We start from the raw sequence: 20,219 nt of genomic DNA on the forward strand, positions 1-20,219 counted from the left end.
CTTAAGGCTATTGTTATTGGTAACCATAAATAGAAACAAAAGAAAAACAAAAAATACATACAGATGTAGAGAAAAAAACAAAAAATTATGGGAGTTAATTGGTGGGGACCCTCAATTGATCAGTCTTTCCCTCCTCTCTCATATGTTCCCTAAGTGCTTTTACTTCTGCCTCCAATCTCTCAGTCTGTCTCTTCAGGTCCCAGTATTCGCTATTCCCTTCTTTATTCCTCCAATTATCCCAATTTCGTCTATTGGGCTGCTCATCCCATCTATGGTTCCTTCTCCAAATATTCTCTCTGTTGTTTCTTCGTTTTTCTCTCCAACTGTGATTTTCCCAGTTATTATCTCTCCATTTTAGCCTCTCCCAGTTATTATTATTATTATTATTATTCCAATTATCCGGGTCACAGCACCAATTATGTTGTATAATCCATCTCTCACCACCAATACTTCCAATTGGTATCCTTTTGAGAGAAATCCACTCTGCGTTGTGTATTAATAGTGAATGTAATATCCCTGTATCACCTCTTCCAAGAACTAACATATATCTTTATCCCCTTGTCCAGATAAATATATGACTAGCACTACTAAGGTATTCTACCCGATATTACAAATAAACAGCCAACACCATAGTTCTTACCAGAGAGAAATCTTTACTTAGAATCTGCCCAAATAAATATTACAGAAGAAGAATGTTACAGAGTTATAGTATTACAGAGTTACAATACATTCATAACACTCATACATTCCATCTATCTAATAATATCTACTGTATTGTGTATGTGCTGTGAGATGTTGTGTGCAGCATGTGTGTCTTACCAAACCTAATCTAATGTGATGTCAGTATCTTCTATTTTTAAAGGAATTGGTTCCCATGTTGTAAATAGCAAACTCCTCAGCTCAATTGATATGTAAAATGTGATTTACTTTCCCAAGGCCCAAAGTGTTGTCTATCCTGTAGTGTTAACTTTCCCAGCCATCCCTTTTCCTCTAACCTAAGGTGTGATTTCCTAGATAGAGACTCCTTTGAAGACAATTCCTGACCTCCCATACACACAGACTTAATCAAGCACATATTAAACTGATATATATATATATATATATATAATATTTTCCCCAACAATAAGGGGCAGAAAATGCTTGGGAAAGCAGTCAAGGTGGAGTTTTTGTTTTCTAAATGAAATGCGTAATTAATTAGCAAATTCTCTAGTTTAATCCCAGTTTAGAGAACCTCACTATGCTCTGTAAGGCTGATAAAATCATCATACCCAGCTTTTGAAAGGTAAGATGCTCTGCCAGAAAATAGTGAAAGGCAACAGTCCGCAGAAGGGGCACAGTGCTCGACAAAGCTTTGCCAGGGAAGGAGAGATGTGATACTCTGCAGAGTTCTGCCAAGGAATAGGATATACAGTGCTCTGCAGACCATCTGTCTGGCTGGATGTGAGCTGCTAATCGCTCTGCTAATCTGAAAGCCAGGGGCTGGCAGAGGGAGGGGGAGTATTGACAGTGACTTAGATGGAAAAATGACTCGAGAGACAGGGGACTGACAAGGTCTACAGGTGTGACAAGGACTACATACGGGGCATCTCTATATAGGTGAAGGAATGCGACACAGAGTCAGACAGAGATAAACATGACTTTTAGAAGTAGATAAATACATTAACAGGCAAGAGACACAGAAACCACAAGAGTCAAGATTGTGGAGTGCGGTGTGACGGTTGCAGGGAGGACATACAGAAAGCAATAGTTGCAGAAGAAAAGAATATAATTTTAGGGTCATCTTGCCTATTCCTGAACTCATCAAACTTTCTGTCCTAATTCATCTCCAATCCTACCCTAATATACTCTTTCATTTTTCCGTCTCCTCCTTTGACTCTTACCAGCCCTGTCAAACTGATCATCTGTAGGCATTTAAAATGTTTTCTCATGCCCCTAGGGGTAGCATAGGACGACAGGGTAGATTTAGTGTTGATGAGCTTTACGGGTTCAATGTTTCCAAGAAGCTGAAACCTCGACTCGAGTTAAAGAGAAGAGAGGAGAACGGAACGACTGCTCCTCATCTTCTAAACAATGCCCGTGGACAGCAACTCCAAACCCATCACTGCCAGGGGATTCCGGGTGGAATGCAATACAGGTGAGTCCTGCCTGTGTACATAATGCTAATGTATATACATGATGGACAATGTAGTTCTCCTTATAAATTATCCAGTGTTTTGGCACTTAACACCAAATGTGTAGATTGCATATGATTTGCATCTGATTCTTGACGTCACAGTAAGGTTTCACATCTTTGAAAACAACCACAGCAAGTCTCACTACAGGTAGAAAGGATGTGTAGTCAAATGCGATTAGGATAGGGGCACTATGTAAGAAATTAACAAACCACCCAATCATGGAGGTTAACTTTTATTTCCTGTGTATGATTGACATTTTTTTTTTTTGTAATTTTTTTTCTTTATTTTTTTTCTTTTTTAATTTTTTTAATTTTTTTTTCTTTTTTTGTTTATTCTCTGTGATATTCACTATTTAGGGGTTACCCCCCTTTTTGTGCCCTCTACCTTGTGAGATCTAAATTTTGGCCCTAGGTTAATTCTTTTAATTTTCTTCGTATAACTTTTATTTCCTGCTCAAATACCATAGCTAGATGTATCATGCATTAGTATTAGATTTATAGTTTTGAGGTCATACAATTTTGACTAATTTTATATTCTGAAAATACTTATTACAATTATTCTTACCATAGAGCATGCAGTTTAGAGCCTTGTAAATCAATGTGTTTTGGAAATCTGTAGATTTCCACCTGGATCTTTGCTAAACCATGGAAAACTGATTGTTCTCTGCTCCTACCCCATGACAATCAATAGTTCATAGATGTTAGTGCACCATCCAGTTTCATAAAATAGCTTTTCCTGCACCGCTATGACATAGGCTACCGGCATCATGCTTGTTATATTTTTTGGGGTTGACTAAGCCTCAACCCTTACATCACCAGTTATGGAGTTCATTCAAATATCGCTATGACCCATATTGTCCACTACACAACTTCAATTTGGAAGGGAAAACCCTGATGCCCATGTAACTCACTCTCTATCTACTTCCGTGGTTGGGTATTGCCATCCAAAATACAGTTTTTTGGTCATTTTTTGGTTTGTCTTTTTGAGCCTATTATTCACCCATTCCAAAACGAGCAATGGGCAAAGGCATGTCTCATTGAGAAAACTGGCCTCATCTTCAATCCCGCAGGTTAATAAAAAAATTCACCCCTTGCACATACTATGGGAAACGGAGTGCGAGGAACAATATTTCTCCCAAATTATTGAGCATCTTTGCTAATGTGCTATTCCTGCATTACACAGGTATACATTAATATTTTACTCTTTTTCCAACTTAAGAATCGGTTTTCAATAATTGGCAATTTGTCATCAACTTTGTTGATGCAGGCAAGTTTCATCAACAAGTAGTATATCAATTCAGTGTTTAGTGAACTCCAAGAGATCATACATCCTACATGATATTCCTTCTAAGCACTTCTATGGAGACCAGTTCAATAGTGGAACTGTTATAAAGTAAACTTTATAAAACTACACTTGGCAGTTTTTAGTGTCTTTTAATCTTATGTTATTGATAAAATGAAACTGCATAAATATTCATTTGCTAACTGTATCAGTGGTGGGCCTCCAATAATAAATTACCGTATTCACTAAAGTGAGAATTATCAGGAATTCAATGTGAATGTCAAATCTAAAATAGTTAAACTGGAAGAACACGTGAATTAGAGATTTTTTCCAGTTTTTCTAATTGGCCTTAAATTTGAAATTAACATTGAATTCCTGACAATTCTTATTTAAATGAATAAGTGTGTTAGAGCGAACGGAAATTGACCATTCCTTCCAACCATCATTTGTGTCTCCATCCATCCACAACAAAAACTGTGCCACTAGAATTTATGAAATGAAAGAAAAAAAGCAGGTGTGACCTTAACATGTGGTGCTGTGGCTTAGTTGGTTAAAGCGCCTGTCTAGTAAACAGGAGATCCTGAGTTCGAATCTCAGCAGTGCCTACTTTTACTTTCATTATATCAGTTTGTCAATCTATTTCTTCCATCATATACAATTATAAAGTAAAAAGAGCAAGGTAAATTCATCATAATTTGCATTTTTCCCCAATGTTTATGTTTTATTGAATTTTTTGGGGGAAAATAAATCAGAAAAAAAAACATACAGCATGAGATATACATACAATGTCACTGGAAACAGTTCCGAATGTGAATGTGCAGTTTTTATGCTCATCCGACTAAGAAAATTAAAATGTTGCAGTAACACTACTGTATGGAGTGAGATAAACAAGGGGGAGAAAGGGGAACAAGGAACGGCTAGGGATAGCCTATTACTTTATTCCCTTCCTGATTTCTGGTGGTTTGAAGGTAATGGAGTACTAAAGTAGTTGGAGGAGTATAGACCAATTTTCAGTGTTTAACAACACTGGCTGCCAATATGATGTGGAGAGATAGTATTTTGGTATGGCTGCTGACTGTGGGGGCCAGCATATCCAACATAAAACCCTGCAGTGTGAGGGGATAGCTGAATGTTCATAATGTCTTTTATTTGGGAAACAATGTATCGCTTCTATGTCAGAATACGTGGACAGGCCAAGAAAATGTGAAGCAGTCCCCAGAGCTCCAACTAACCTTTTGTTTAAAGACCAGAGAATTGTTCACCTACCTCAGAATTACACACATCCAACGAGTACACAAAGTGCTTAATCCTCCATCTTCCACAACACTATCAAAATATCATTCACAGAATAAGGTTAATAAAGAGAAAAAAATGTACTATAATTAATACAAGTTATTGTATTATTATCCTAATATAGTGGTTATGGTTCATGAAGGAAATGGGTGTATTTCCTCTGTTTCTTGTTAAATCATGCTCATGTGGTTTGACAAAAAAAACAGTGGATTCCTTTGCACCAAAAGCCTACTTTATTTGCTAGAGATATCATAATCATTTCAATTCCTCATAACCGGTTTAAAACTTTAATATCCCTTGTAACGGAGCTTCCTGTACCCCGGTTGGGTACCTCCGCCGACTGATTCTCCGAGTGCTTACCGAGGGCTCCAAGCACTTGTCCAGACACCATAAGTACTGCAGACCCCACAAACCGCCGCAGCTTGGTTGGACCTATGACAAGGCTCCAGGTTCCAGTGGGTGAACCTCTCTTCCTTCGGAGAGCGTAGCAAGAGCAGCTCTTACAAGAGCTAGTGATTATCCAAGGGAGTATAGTGATTATAGCAATCACTTGAAGTGATATAGCAATTCCCCCCAATAAGAGACAAGACTCTAGATTGAGGGTGAAGTAGAACTGAAGGTTTAATGGAGCATCTGGTTTTTTATACAAGTTTCCCCACAAGGTTACCGCCCAGGGGGACCTTGTGGGGCACAGGACATAAAATCAACAAGCCAATACATAGCAGTGTGATAATGAATAACACTCCCACATACTGTACACAATCCCTCCCCTCTGCCTGTGATACCATTAAGGTAGATAACACAATAACCTAATTATCCCCAGCAGAAAAAACACACATTTATACAAAGCCCAGAAAACACCCCAAAACATAACATATCCCCAGATAGCCCTGATCTGGGTAAACAACATATCCAGAAATCACCCAGATCAGAGCAGGGGTTCAGGAAATTCCTGGAAGTCATATTTCCAATAGTTCAAATACTGTTCAAATTACCGAATGAACTGGTGAATGGCCATAGTCTATGTGTGTCCCTGGTTCGTGTGTTTAACTGTACCGAACGCCGCTGCATTCATACGAAAACAGACGAATTGCTGAAAGTCTGGAAGTCTGAAAACACCGCTGGTCATTCGACAGTTAAAGATGGCTGCCGCCAAGTATTCATTCATACGAACGACGACCACCCAGCGTTCGTCAATTAAGCTGCAGTTAACCACAGCTTCTGGGAGGTTAACAAGCAGCACGCTCTACTTGCAGGTGGTCCGGCTGTTCGTCAGTTTGTTCGGTAAACGAACACCATAAGCATAATCCATTCGGTAGCCCCATATACTGCACCATATCAGGTAAAAAGGCACAAACTTGTAGTCCCAAGTTCACCACAGAGCAAGAGGCTGGCAAACCGGCCCCTCCAAAAACCAGTGGCGAGGTCACTTTCGCCACATCCCTGAATAATGACACGTGTCAGAATGCCCATAATATATTCTCTTTTTATTCCAAGGAGAACATGGGAGGAATTGGTTGAAGGGACACTATGGGCACCAAGACCACTTCATCCCTAAGAAGTAGTCTGACTGCAGCGCCCTGGTCATCTTAACCCTGCAAAATGACCCGGGCGCTGCAGTCAGACTGAAATTTTGCTGTATGGTAGTGTTTACATTGCAGGGTTAAACATACATCTAATTAGCAGCCACTAGAGGCATTTCCACTATGAGAACGGAGTCATAGAGAGCATTTGATTGGAGAAGCATAACGCAGACTGAACATACGCTTCTCATCCCCCCTGCTCCTTTATGAGAAGCATCGGATTGGATGAGAAGACAAAAAAAATCAGCGTGAACTCACGTGCTGCAGGAACTGGTTCTCAGTATTGGGAAAGGTAAGTAATGGTTTATTTCCATTTCCACTTAGATTTAGAGGGGGGCCTGGATCTATATGCTGAGGAAAAAGCTATTGCATTGGGAAAACAGGTTTGTATTCCTAACGCTATAGTGTTCCTTTAAGGGGGTGGAAAGGATGCTCTGAAGACTCTTGTGAGTCCGACATTTACTTGGAAAGAAGCATTAAGATATGACAGAGAAACAACACAGTTCTAATGGGGGGGGGGGGGGGAGGGGCGGGTAATTCTCTATCTGCGTTTATATAAGAATTCAACATAACTGGTCACCTGGCTAAAACAGACCCATTCCTTTTTAATACACTGTACAGATGGTGTACTTGAACAATTCATGCAAAAACATACAATCCAAAACAAGGAAAGATAGGAAAAAAAAAATATATATATATATATATGGGCACGTCCTGCAGTTCACACTACCTAGAATTGAAAAGTCATCGGCCAATCCGGACTTGTCACTAATTTATCTACGACAAATGCTGCGTTCATCCCACAAAGCTTTGCACAGCAGAGGTTCAATGAGTTGTAGTTCTTTTATGAGCATATTGCTTCTGAAGGCAGGTAATTGAACTACAACTCCCAAGAACCTTTGCCACCCTTCCTAATAACTCGTGCATTTGTGTTATTAGAAAAAAATATAAACACTGCAGACGAAGAGAGGGAGAGACAGAAAATGTGGGCTTATGGGCAGAACAAGTTAATCTTAAAGAACACCCAGTGTAACTGTCACCTAATATAACAAGCAATGTGCCAAGAGAGTCTCCTTAATTCTCTCTGCCAACGGTGGAAGAGAATATGGCAGACAGATAGAGACAACAGATAGTCGTGTTATACTTGGTATCTATCTGTCTGGGTGTCACCTTGCTCTAACGGTGCCTTGTTCCACTACTTCTCTGGTTACTGTTGGCCTTTTGACAAGCTGCATTTTAGTAAATAGCAGGATTTTTGAAAGAGTGAGGGACAGGGGTTAATTAGCAGAATGCAGCACAGTATGTTATGCAAAAAGTACAGGACATTTTCTTCAACGAATAAATGCATAAAGATAGTGGTGGTCCTCAGAAGGTCACTTTAAAGCAAAACAGTCACATATTTTCACAGCTTGTATGGCAACATACAACATATTTTTGCCATTACTGTCCCATTTACCATCCCATAAGTCATTTGATCACAAAGTAGCTTTTAAAGAATTGCTTAAAATACTGAAAATCACATAAAATTAAAAAAAAATAAAACGTGAATTTTTTTTTTTTTTTTTCTTAACAAACCGCAAACTATATGTATATATGTTTTTCTTTGTAGAGAAAATGAACACTTGGATTGAACCTGTTAAAAGTACGTAATTTGTTGGTACTTTAATTGCGTCAAGAGTGGCGCTGTATATGCACATTATATGAATATTGCACTTTATGCTGTTGCACTTTTTTTTTTTAATGCAACACTGTATTGGTTAATATTGGAATTGTTTATAAACACTGGATGTGTGGTGAAACACCAATGTGCACTTTATTAATTTATTTATTGTTCAAACGACTCACACTTTTTGTTTGGTATAGTGATTACAAGTGTATAGCCCACTTTGCCAGATGAACACAGCAATGGAGGTACATTCAATTTGGATGCCAAAGAAACCAGAGGCAGTTAATCCAGCATGTCAGAGTTTTTGGTTAAAGGACCACTATAGTGCCAGGAAAACAAACTCGTTTTCCTGCCACTATGTAATCCTTAGGTACCCCCCCACCCTCAGGGCCCCCTCCCGCTGGACTGAAGGAGTTAAAAAAAAAATCTAGCGCCGGGCTCCCTCCCCCCCTCCGACGTCAGCTCCCAAGTGGAGCCGAATGGGCATGCTTAGCCAGAGCCGCGATCCCGCGCATTCAAACAACCCATAGGAAAGCATTTCTCAATGCTTTCCTATGGACGTTCTGCGTGCTCAATGCGATCCACTAGAGGCTGGATTAACCCTGCAATGTAAACATAGCAGTTTCTCTGAAACTGTAATTCTGTTTCGTGCTTCCTTAGTCCACCCACTGACCTATATTGTCCTCTTCCGTTTACAGTTGCATGGTTAAAACCTGGGGGACCTGGCACCCAGACCACTTCATTGAGCTCAAGTGGTCTGGGTGACTATAGTGGTCCTATAAGAGCCCCCTGCTCGAAGAAGTTTCTTTATTTGGGTTCACAAATCAATGTGCATGTAATTAGTAAGTATTGTTAGCAAGCGGTGTGAGGCAACAGTTCCCCATATCCCATTAGCTTTGAGAAGATGGACTGTCTCAATTGCCTGGTACACCTGTGTTTTACATTTCCTCTTCCCCTATCTAATATATTGGAGTGTGTTGTCTGTATATGTGTTTATGTGTCTGGTAGTGTGTGTCTTTTGCAGTGAGCTTCAATTTGTGTATGTGTGTGTGTGTGTCTGGTAGTGATTTTCCTGTTTGTGTGCATGTCTGGGAGTGTGTGTTTGGCATGTTGTGGTAATGTGTATTTGTGATCACCTTTGTATATGTGTGTTGGGGATTGTGAGTTGAGGAGAGACCCACCAGTCAAACTGTATTGGACTCTGATGGCACCCTTTGGCATTTTGGGAGTATATGATGAGGTGAAAGGATAATTGTTTTTAATATTGTTAATTATTGACTGAGACCTGGAAGGGGGATTATGTACCAACCAGTGCAATAACAATTAAAGGAAATTCTAATGGATGGGCCAGAAGATTCATAAACAACTGGTGCCATATTTAAGGTACTATCCACGTAGTAGGACCAGGAGTCTGGGCATCACAAATAAAGGGAAGAGGCAAGTTGTGTGTGCTGATTGGTCAGAGAATGGGATATCATTTGGTTTATATTGTTAAATATGAATTCCTCAACCCAAAGGAGCAGGTAAAGTGAGTAAGGGGGCATCTATCCAATCCATATCACCCAACTTTAGCCAACGTAAATTCAGGCACGAGGAGTTGTGACTGCAAGAGGAAGTGCCTCTGTGACATACGCCGTGTCACTGGTAGTCATATCTCTGATGTCCCTGTGGCCATCAAGGGCATTCATTGGACACTAAGTTGGTGCATCTGCATTAAGCCAGCACATTCTACATATGACAGAAGCTATGTATGATTAATCTATCTGTCTATCTCTGTAAGTCCGTCAATCTGCTTACTGTTTTAACAAGCTGGGTTCTTGTTTAAAAGCAGTTTTTAACAGTTTCCTATATAAAAAAGCAAACTTAATGTCTAATTGGGTTTAAATCAGTTGCTTGGAAAGTGAATCTTTTAATTATTACTTGCAGAAAATGTCAATGAAATCTAAACATGCTATTTTTTACTCATACTGTTGTTTATAATATTTGTAGATAAGCTACAATGTACATGTTTTGGGGGAGGAGAGGTGAAATTGATTCCCAAAATAGACATATTTTGGTTGGCCTGGAGGAAAGGAATTAAGGGGTTAATAACGAGGTTGTGATTCTGAGTCATAAATGTACACAAGCGGCTTGTAAATATATGCACGCATGTTGTAGACACAGACACAGGCAGGGGGCAAACACACTGCTGTAGAGGTGTCAGGGGCTGTTAGCGTCAGGACAGTCTGCTTGCCCCCAGCAGCAGCACTGTCCTCCTATAATCCTCTGCTGAGCACAGTGTGGGTTGTGCACTACAACTTGTTCCTTGCTCTTCTGTAACCTTTTGCATCTCAAATTCCTCTCCATCAGCTTTAAACCCTCTCAATTTCTTTAAATTCACAAATGTTCTCACTTCCACACGAATGACTCTCATCGAATCCAACCAAATATCATTTGTCCATTTCATATATCTTCCCCCCTTTACCGTCTCACATACAAATTTTCGCTAGCACACTACTCTTGTCTTTATTTCTTACTTGCTTCTTATTTTATGTACCCAGCTCTTGTTAATGTCATCTTAATTTTTACTGTGTTTCCTCTGTCCGCACTCTGAGTTAAATTAATTCTGGGTCATGTAGAAGAATTTTAAATACATTAAACAGTTATAACTTCATGAGAATTTCCTTTAACCACATGCTACAGATTTTCCTTTAACCACTTGTATATCTCGACCAGGCCGCCCAGCCAACCTCTGTCTTTACCTACATTGCCTCTCCAGTGCCCATGCATTATTTTTTCTTATGTTGTATGTTGATGTTTCCTTTTTCCTTTCTACTCTTTGTTATTTACCTCTGACTGCCCTCTGTGCATTCCTGCTCAGCGCCCATGCTCCCCCCCCCCCCCCATTTCCTGGCACAGATCTGTGCCTCAGCTGTGCCCCCTTAGGCACACAGACAGAGAAGGAACACTGCTGTCACACTCTGTGAGTCTCTGAGACATGTCAAGCAAAAGTAATTCGGGATCTCTCCCAAGCTCACTGAATGCCAGAGCTGGGTGTCCTCTCCCTTCATCTTTTTCTCTTTCCACCTGTCGATTCTTCTAACTTCCTTTAATTCCATCTTGTGTGAATTTTCCTCATTCTCTAACAACCCATTTTTCATTCTCGCTGTCTTCTTCATTCGGAGTAAGTGCTATTTTCTCTTCAATTCCACTGTTGTTCTTTCAGCCATTTATCTTTGTCTCTGTTACATTTTTCTGTAATTCGGTTTCGTGCTTCCTTAGTCCACCTTCTGACCTATATTGTCCTCTTCCATTCTCTATCTCTGTGAACACTTATTCTGACCCTAATGTATGCTTACAAAGCATCCTGTAATGACATCTTTGGAAGCCCTCTACGTAGGGCAGGGGGGTTCAAACGGAGAGTGCTTGGGTCCGGATTAGGGGAGCACATCTCTCCCCCACATAGATGGGTCAGCCATCGGCAGGTAGATCGTGGACTGGATGGATTCATGAAGACACATGGAGTATCAGTGACAGAAAGGACCATGAGATACAGGTATACGTTGACCTTCTAGAGCAGAGGTTCTAAACTTTTATGTCAGAGACCCAATTCTGTACATGTAATTAGCTTGATGAACAATTTTTTAAGAATAAAATAAGCCTGGCAAATTACATTATAGCAAAACAATTTATTAAAATTGTTTCCCTGTATTAAAGCAGCACCACTATAATTAACCCTGGCACATGGCATTGTTCCTACTAAAATGGGGGTCTGTGTTTGGGTCCTGATCCAGTTAAGAACCACTGGAATAAAACTGCAAGGCTGATTCTATGAGAGAACATTGGTCTGCATTTTGCTGTGAAACACTGTGTCAATGCCAATTCTGGAAAAATGTATAGTCTTTTAGAAGTTTGCTGGGAAGAAAATGTCTATGATAAAGCTAGTTATACCATTTCAGTTTGAAGAAGCAATAAATAAGCTGTATGCATATTGCTTTTACATTTTTGGAAGCACGTTAGATGTTCAACGTACAGTACTATCTACTGCACTTTAAAAAAAGAACTACTGCAGTGTCCAGGGTTCAGCAAGAGTAGAACTCTGTTCAGGCAGTCAAAATTCATTATACTTCATCACTGATGAATGAATACCTGGTGGTGATCTGTGATTAGAGAAAGATATCTCCCAGCATGCACCTGGCTACATTCCAGTTGGCAGCTCACTTTTGGGTATGTGGTGGGGGTTATTCCCAACATAGTAAATTGCAATGATGTGATAATCAAAATCCCAGTCTAGCTATATCAGTAGCATAGGAATTTTGGTATACATTTTGCAATTAATTTGTCAATCGACTTTTCAGTGAAAACACACTCTGTAGAAAGTAGAGATGTCGAGTACATACTAAACAATAGGCAGGCATGTTTACCAAAAATGCTGATATATGTCAGTTGTTAAGCTTTATTCTGTCTGTATTATTCCAACACAAAAGGGCTAATTTACTAAACACTGCTTTTTGATAAATTACAGAATTTTACTCAACCTCTGTGGCCTAAAACTAGCAGTGTGTAGGGTTATTCACTAAAACGTGAATTATCCGTAAAAGGAATTTTAAAACTTAAGCTAAAACCACTCAATTTGAACATTTTTTCTAAGTCAGCTTTTTTTCACTTTTTTAGTAATTTTGAGCTAACATTTCAAACTCACAACAATTCACACTTGTCAGTGCTTAGTGGGAAAAAAAAAAACCATTCTTAAAACATAATGTATGACTAATTACACTGCTATAGTGTATTTTTTTTTAGATCATGCCTCCGGTGGATTGTACGCTCGTTCGAGCAGGTTCCTCGTCAATCTATTGTTCCTATCATAATTTGTATTAGCTTGTCTCAGTTGTTGTTAAAGTCCCCTTTTCATAATATTGTACAGCTCTGCCGAATAAGTTGACGCTATATAAATGTTAAAAATAATAGTAATAATCAATCTTTAGGTAAATGAAAGCCACATTTTTATTTTGACGAATGCACAAGAAATGTCTGAAATACAGTTTTATGCACTGGAAATGACTGACCCTTCCCCTTAGGTCTCCGAATACGTCATGGCAAGATGCTCGAGCCAAGCAAAATGTTTATGTCAAAGAGCATCTCAGATTATCTTAATCCTGAGCCATACAAGTAATATTTTGCAATAACGTTGCACAGTCAACTAATCCTTACTTAGCTGCTGGATATTTTAATAGTCATAACATTATTATTCTTGTATTAATAATAGTTTATTTAGGAGAGCTACATAGTAGCCAGATGCATCACACAATGTGATTTTGTCATTAGAATTTAAGACATACTAAAATTTAATTTGTAAAACGTAGCAGTTCTGCTATGATTTCTTCAAAGGCTGATTAGAGCGGCTGTCTAAGCAGTAAAAGCACTGCATCTCTATGATAATACATGTTGTCCTTTTTGTTTGGACAATGTAAAAACATTTCTGAGAAATTGCAATGTTTACATTTGGCTGAAAATAAGCCTCTAGTAGCTGTTAGCCAGCCACCCAGCCATTAAAAGCACTTCTTCCTAAAGTCTCTCCTTAATGCATTACCTATTTTTTTTTTATAGTTTTGTTTTTTATTGAGATTGGCAATTTAAAGGAACACTATAGTCACCTAAATTACTTTAGCTAAATAAAGCAGTTTTAGTGTATAGATCATTCCCCTGCAATGTCACTGCTCAATTCACTGTCATTTAAGAGTTAAATCACTTTGTTTCTGTTTATGCAGCCCTAGCCACACCTCCCCTGGCTATGATTGACAGAGCCTGCATGGAAAAAACAACTGGTTTCACTTTCAAACAGATGTAATTTACCTTAAATAATTGTATCTCAATCTCTAAATTGAAATTTAATCACATCCAGGAGGCTCTTGCAGGGTCTAGCAAGCTATTAACAAAGCAGGGGATAAGAAAATCTTAATTAAACAGAACTTGCAATAAAGAAAGCCTAAATAGGGCTCTCTTTACAGGAAGTGTTTATGGAAGGCTGTGCAAGTCACATGCAGGGAGGTGTGACTAGGGTTCACAAACAAGGGGATTTAACTCCTAAATGGCAGAGGATTGAGCAGTGAGGCTGCAGGGGCATGTTATATACACCAAAACTGCTTCATTAAGCTAAAGTTGTTCAGGTGACTATAGTGTCCCTTTACGAGTACAAGACAAAATGTCAAAGTACAGCATAGCACAAGACAGAAAATGGAGTTGCAGCAAATGTATCAAAGCTGTGAAAGTAAAAACATAAAACAAATGCACATAACCTATAGCACAAGGGGCAGTAATATGTCACAGACAATAAAATTTATTAAAACACAAGAATAGGAACAGATAAAGTGCATTAAGTTTGCATAATAGACAAACCAGAAATAAGTTATAGGATTACACTGTGTAAGAAGCATCCTGTATGTATCACAAAAGTAAACGGATGATATGACGAAGGGAGGTGGCATTTAGTGAAGTTTGTTGTAAGTATCAGTTGGTATATTGAAATGTATATTTAATTTGGAGGTTTTTTTTATGCATATCCATTTTCAACAAGTCCAAATAGAAAGTTAGGAGCAAAAAAGCCCCAGAATGGTTAGGTGATCTGTGTGGATCCAATGCTGTGATAGAGATTTACATGCCACTGCTACCAGTATAGAAATTAATTTAACATGTGTAGGAGGTGAGTTTATAATGTATCACAGGATTGCCAATTCATGAAAAATAAGAAATGCAATATGTAGTTTGAGTAGCATACATTTCAAGTGAATTTTAAAATTGTTGAATCCAAATAAATTCCCAAAAGCAGTGTCAGGAACTTACCTGTGGCTGGTGTCCGCACCGCTACCCTCCTCGGGCCATGCGGGCAGAACGCACCGCGTGGCCCCATTACTGCAGTCCTCAGGCCGCACGGCCCGAAGTCTCCACGTGGCCTTGTGGCCTGAATAGAAGTTACTCACCTTCGGTCTCGCAAACGGCTCCCTCTGCTGGTCCGTGGGCCGAACTGCAGCCCCTATAAATAAAATATTTGCCCTTAAAGGGACCATGTTATCTAGGTGACCCAATGCTGTTTGGACTTGCAGAGATGACGAGGACCAATGGGAACTCTTTTAAGACTATTTAAGCCTTGTTTTAGTCTCCATTCATTCCCCTATCTTGGTTTCTTGTTTGAGCCTTGTTTAGTGCTCCTAGAAATTCCCTTGTGATTTCCTTTGTCTGACCTCGGCTTCGTATTTGACTTGTGATTTATGGTATCCTGACCCAACTTCGGATTTGACTTGTGATTTCTGGTATCCTGACATCGGCTTCGTATTTGACTTGTGATTTCTGGTATCCTGACCCGTTTTGTTATATAGTTACATAGTTACATAGCTGAAAAGAGACTTGCGTCCATCAAGTTCATTTCGAGACTTGCGTCCATCAAGTTCGTTATGCTCTGTGTATTTCTGTATTCCTGACCTTGATTTATTCTTGACCTTGTTTCTCGCTATATTAATAAGTCACATATATAATTAAATTACCACTATAGTGCCAGGAAAACATACTCGTTTTCCTGGCACTATAGTTCCCTGAGGGTGCCCCCACCCTCAGGGTCCCACACCCTGGATGGAGAGGAAGGGGTTAAACACTTACCTTTCTCCAGCGCCGGGCTCCCTCGGTGCTGGAGACTCTCCTCCTCCTTGCCCCGTCATCGTCTGAATGCGCATGCACGGGCGCATTCAGCCAGTCTCATAGGAAAGCATTCTCAATGCTTTCCTATGGACGCTGCCGTCTTCTCACTGTGAAAATCACAGTGAGAAGCACGGATGTGCCTCTAGCGGCTGTCAATAAGACAGCTACTAGAGGCTGGATTAACCCTAACTTAAACATAGCAGTTTCTGTGAAACTGCTATGTTTACAGCAGAAATGGTTAATCCTAGGAGGACCTGGGTGCCTATAGTGGTCCTTTAAGTCCAACCATTCTAAGGCTCAGTATTATGTCTTTTAGATCCACCATTTGGGGTTTTCCTCTTTCCTGCATGTTGGGGTACGACTCCCGTGACAAGCAGTGGAACAGATCCCGCTCTTCCTGACCACATTTTGGACTATGTGATGAGGCCCACAATTTTCACTGAAACTGTTTGTCTGGGTTCATGTATGCATGATGATGTATCTGTAGATGCTTTTCTCGGTAAGGCAAGGCAGGTGATATTTTAGAAACCTTGGTCCAGCTGGACAGTAAGACATCAATATCTACAGCTACTTTCTAGGAAAAGATCTGTATGCCAGACATTGGCCTAAATTTAATATTATTGAATACACTTTTCAAATAATTTAATATTTTTGGATGGACTTTTAAAACGATTTTTTTTTTCTAAATATTAAAATTGTAAAAAAAAATATATTGTTTATCAAAACATATAACAACATCTTTCATAATATTAATTTAAGTGTATCCAAAATCTTAAATCATTTGAAAAGCGTATCCAAAAATATTAAATTAAGGCCATTGTTTAATATAAGAATTTAAGGGGACACTATAGGCACCCAGACCACTTCAGCTCTTTGTCCCTGTCCCCTGTAGTACTGCTATGTAAAACATTATAGTTTTTGAGAAACTGCAATGTTTACATTGCGGGACTAAGGCAACCTCTAGTGACTGTCTACCAAAGGCCCTTCTGGGAGTTTACAGACTCTGGGTCCCTTAAACAACACTAAAACAACACATAAGCAATGCTTTCCTATTGGGAAGGCCTAATGCGCTTGCCTCGAGTGCGCATTAGATCCACCGATTGGAAGCAGAGCACTCAATGCTGAGGGACATCAGTGCTGGAATTGGGTGAGTTAACAAAGGGTTGTTAACCCTTTATGTGCCACAGGGGGGGTGGCACTATTATGTTAGGAATACAACTATAGAATCTCTTCAATTTACTTGTAGAATACGGTTTCACCTGAGCAAGCAGAATACAACTGTCCAAACACCAGTCCTCAGCGTTAAGGTGAGGTTTGATAAAACGGAAAAAAAAAAGTTGAATTTGAAGATGAGAATATAAAGATTTTAAAGAAAATTTAAGGACTATGTGAGAAAGGAGGGTTTTACCTGAGACAAAAATGCCACCTCACCGACAACACAAGAATGCCACCTCAAGACCAAGCTGTATAGGGATAACCTGCTTTGTTTTTTATGAAAAAGAAGATTGGCCAAAAAGGGCATAAATCTAGAATATGGCCAACTATGATCTACGAGTATAGAATCTAGTAGTTCAGCTTTCTGAAGGAGTAACTCTCCCATATCAGTATTATTTATGTTAGCATATCAGTATTATCAATGTTCGCAAAGTAATCCATAAATATAGAGTTAATATCTTTGGAGTCACAAATAATGTTACATCCCCTCCACAAAGATGAAAATGTTAGCTTGAGTACGGTTACCATTAGCCATGTGAATCAACAACTTACTCATTTTGTTACATGATCTATAATAATTATTCTTAGAATATATTTAATATGGACTAAGAATTGTTCAATAAGAGATGTGCACAATAAGCGCTTGGCACCCAGGGAGTCTCTCTTAAATTTTTTATTTGGGGAATTTAGATATGAAATATGCGATGAAGGTTTTAAATTTCTTAATTCATTCTTTTTTATAGTTGTATAAGAAATGATATGTCCCTTTATGTCTTGGAAGTATTCCAAAGCAACAGAGGTTCCTCCAAATGTTGGATATTGTCATCCACTAAGTTGACCAAAGGGACTTCCAAAATTTGTATAAAGGAGTCTGGTGAAAATGGTGAGGATGGATACGATTAAAAATAGAGCATGCTGTAACAGAGCATGAATTGGAAATAACTGCATAATGAGCATCACTAAAAAAAAAAAAAACGTCAGATAGAAGTAAAGAGATGATAAAAAATGTATAGTCTAAAAGCTGTTTGGTATACTCCCTGCTTCCTTAACCTTGCAATGTAAAACATTGCAGTTCTAGAGAAACTGCAATGTTTACACTGCAGTGTTAATACTGCCTAAAGTTGCTAGACAGCCACGAGAGGCACTTCCTGCTGTTTCATGAAGTTTGTGTGAGGACGTCCAGCGTGTCGAAAAAAACCCCAGAGGAAATAATTGAGTCAATGCTTTGCTAAAGGGAAGGCCTAATGTGCATGTGGCCCTCCCCGAGCTTGCGCATTAGTTCCCCTCCCCTTCGGTTGACAACAGTGGAGGAGAAGCCTGACCTCGGCACTGGAAATTATTAACTGTTTAAAGGTGTTTTTAAAAATTTGCATTGCCTGGGGGGAGCTTCAAGGTAGGGGGGGCAGAAGGTTCCTATAGTGTTCCTTTAAAGATGTTAAAGACAGTTTGTGTGTTTAGTTTACAGTACTAGTTACTAACATGGGGTAAGAGAGCTCTTCTTGAAAGAGCATGTGATTTGAAATGGAATGGTGTTGGATAGTAAGAACAGAGGTAAATGATTCTGGAGGTTGACGTGGCTTTCCATTTTCTATTAAAGACCTTTAAAGGTTGTTGCTCTCATATTCAGAGCATGTAGATCTCAACATTCCTCAGGGGCTTGCTCCACCCTACTCCAGACGATGCAAGACCTAGGTTCCTATTGCTTGGCTATTAATGGTAAAATCCATTAAAATAAAGCAATATTTTTCTTTATGGACAAAGATGATCATAGGCCTTAGTGTCCTATGTGAAATGTAGGAGTGATGCAATCGAGCAAATTTATTACACTTTATGTGGCTCTTTCTGCCTCCTGCCCCTATTGTGTGACTCGTTTTGCCACCTTATGAGTTGCTCTTACTGCCCCCCTTTGTGTAGCTCTTTTTGTCACCCCACCCCTGTCTGTGGCTCTTTCTGTCCCCCTTGTGTGACTCTTTGTTCCCCCCACACTCTTTGTGTGTTTTTCTCCCCTCTTCCCCATGTCTGCCTCTTTTTCACTTTGGTGTGTCCCCTTCATTTAGTGTGGTTGACCTGTGTGGAGGTAGCCATGACTGTTACTTCATTGACAGCCTAATCACTATTGGAAAACCTGTGGAGTAAAGAGAGGTACAATGTGTGTGCTGAAAGGATTAGGACATGTTGTTATGGTGTGCCCATAAGATGATCCAATTCACTGTGCATTAGGGGGTTGTCAAAATGTGACAGCTGCGCCTCTTGCTGACGCACTCCCTGCTATCTTGCAGTCCTGTGTGGTGAGCCCCCTCTGGGATTGCACCCTTCCAGAGTACGACTAAGCCAAGTGGAGAGGAGTTCTAACAGAGGAAACCACCGTCGGAGGACAGTTGGGAAACTGAACAGCTGTCGAGACCAAATGCAAACCTCAGGCTACCTCCTGGGGACTCTACATATGTTCCTGGAACCTTGATGGCCTACAGCCTACAGGGTAAGAAATACGTGCTAACCCTGATAGCAGAAATTAGGATGTAGCATTTAGCTAATCTCTGCTGCCATCAAGTGGTCATTTCTATGAATTGCTATGCATGACAATAATCGCAGTGTGACAGTGCATAGTTTTAATACATTCAATCTAATTAAATAAATGCATCCTATTAATAAAAATATAATTAAGGAAGCACATAATTACCTTTCACGTTTTCATCAAATAATCCAGTATTAATTCATAGTATCTATCGGAAAGTCATCTAAATTAAACCTCGTACAAAAGAAACCTCATTAGAATACATTTTTTAAATTTAGGCAGTGACATGATGTTAAAATGACAACAATAATCAAAATGCTTTTATTTTAATCATGCAATGAAAATAATTGTGTTAAAATATGCAAGAATTGTTAATTAGCATGTTGATGTTGTTGATTAAAACTCAGGATTAGTTTTGCAGATTTGAACCAGCTTTAATACAGATAGATGCAAAACTATTCAATTTTAGATGTATAATTATAATTTTGTATTAATAAGAAACAGCATTTTGCATGTTATCCACAGTCTGCACACAGTCATGGATCTTAAAGTGGATCTGCTCTATTTGAAAAAAAGTTAATTTTTTAAAATCAAAAAGTACAAGGTACTGAAGTCAAACCATTCTAAAATAATTTGTCTACTTTATAAGGGTTAATACCATGGCAATCCTGGAACCATAATCACTATAGCTCACTGTAGTGACTATGGTGCTTGGAACATTCCTTTAAGATCCTATAGGACCTGGTTTGGGGCAACCCCTTCATTCAAGGATGGTGAATGTTCCAAGCAAATTCATGGTTCCTGGATCTGTCTAATCTGTTGGC

General features: G+C 39.2%; 1 protein-coding gene and 1 non-coding gene across 3 annotated transcripts in view; both read left to right on the plus strand.

Annotated features, from left to right (window-relative positions):
- Positions 1–1,611: 1,611 nt before the first annotated feature.
- KCNAB3 (potassium voltage-gated channel subfamily A regulatory beta subunit 3) overlaps positions 1,612–20,219 on the plus strand; it is a 146,998-nt gene continuing 128,390 nt past the window's right edge. Inside the window, exon 1 of one of the 2 annotated variants that reach the window (XM_063449699.1) lies at positions 1,612–2,134. In XM_063449699.1, the coding sequence (XP_063305769.1) occupies positions 1,917–2,134 (218 nt within the window). In that variant the 5' untranslated portion in view covers positions 1,612–1,916. Of the gene's footprint in view, positions 2,135–10,980; positions 11,533–20,219 lie in introns of those variants that run through there. The other variant, XM_063449700.1, reaches the window with a different exon arrangement.
- On the plus strand, positions 3,987–4,060 carry TRNAT-AGU (transfer RNA threonine (anticodon AGU)). Its single transcript has one exon. It is a non-coding gene; the product is annotated as a tRNA-Thr (tRNA).

The sequence above is a fragment of the Pelobates fuscus genome, chromosome 3 (assembly GCF_036172605.1).
Source record: "Pelobates fuscus isolate aPelFus1 chromosome 3, aPelFus1.pri, whole genome shotgun sequence".
In the NCBI taxonomy this organism is placed as follows: Eukaryota; Metazoa; Chordata; class Amphibia; order Anura; family Pelobatidae; genus Pelobates; species Pelobates fuscus.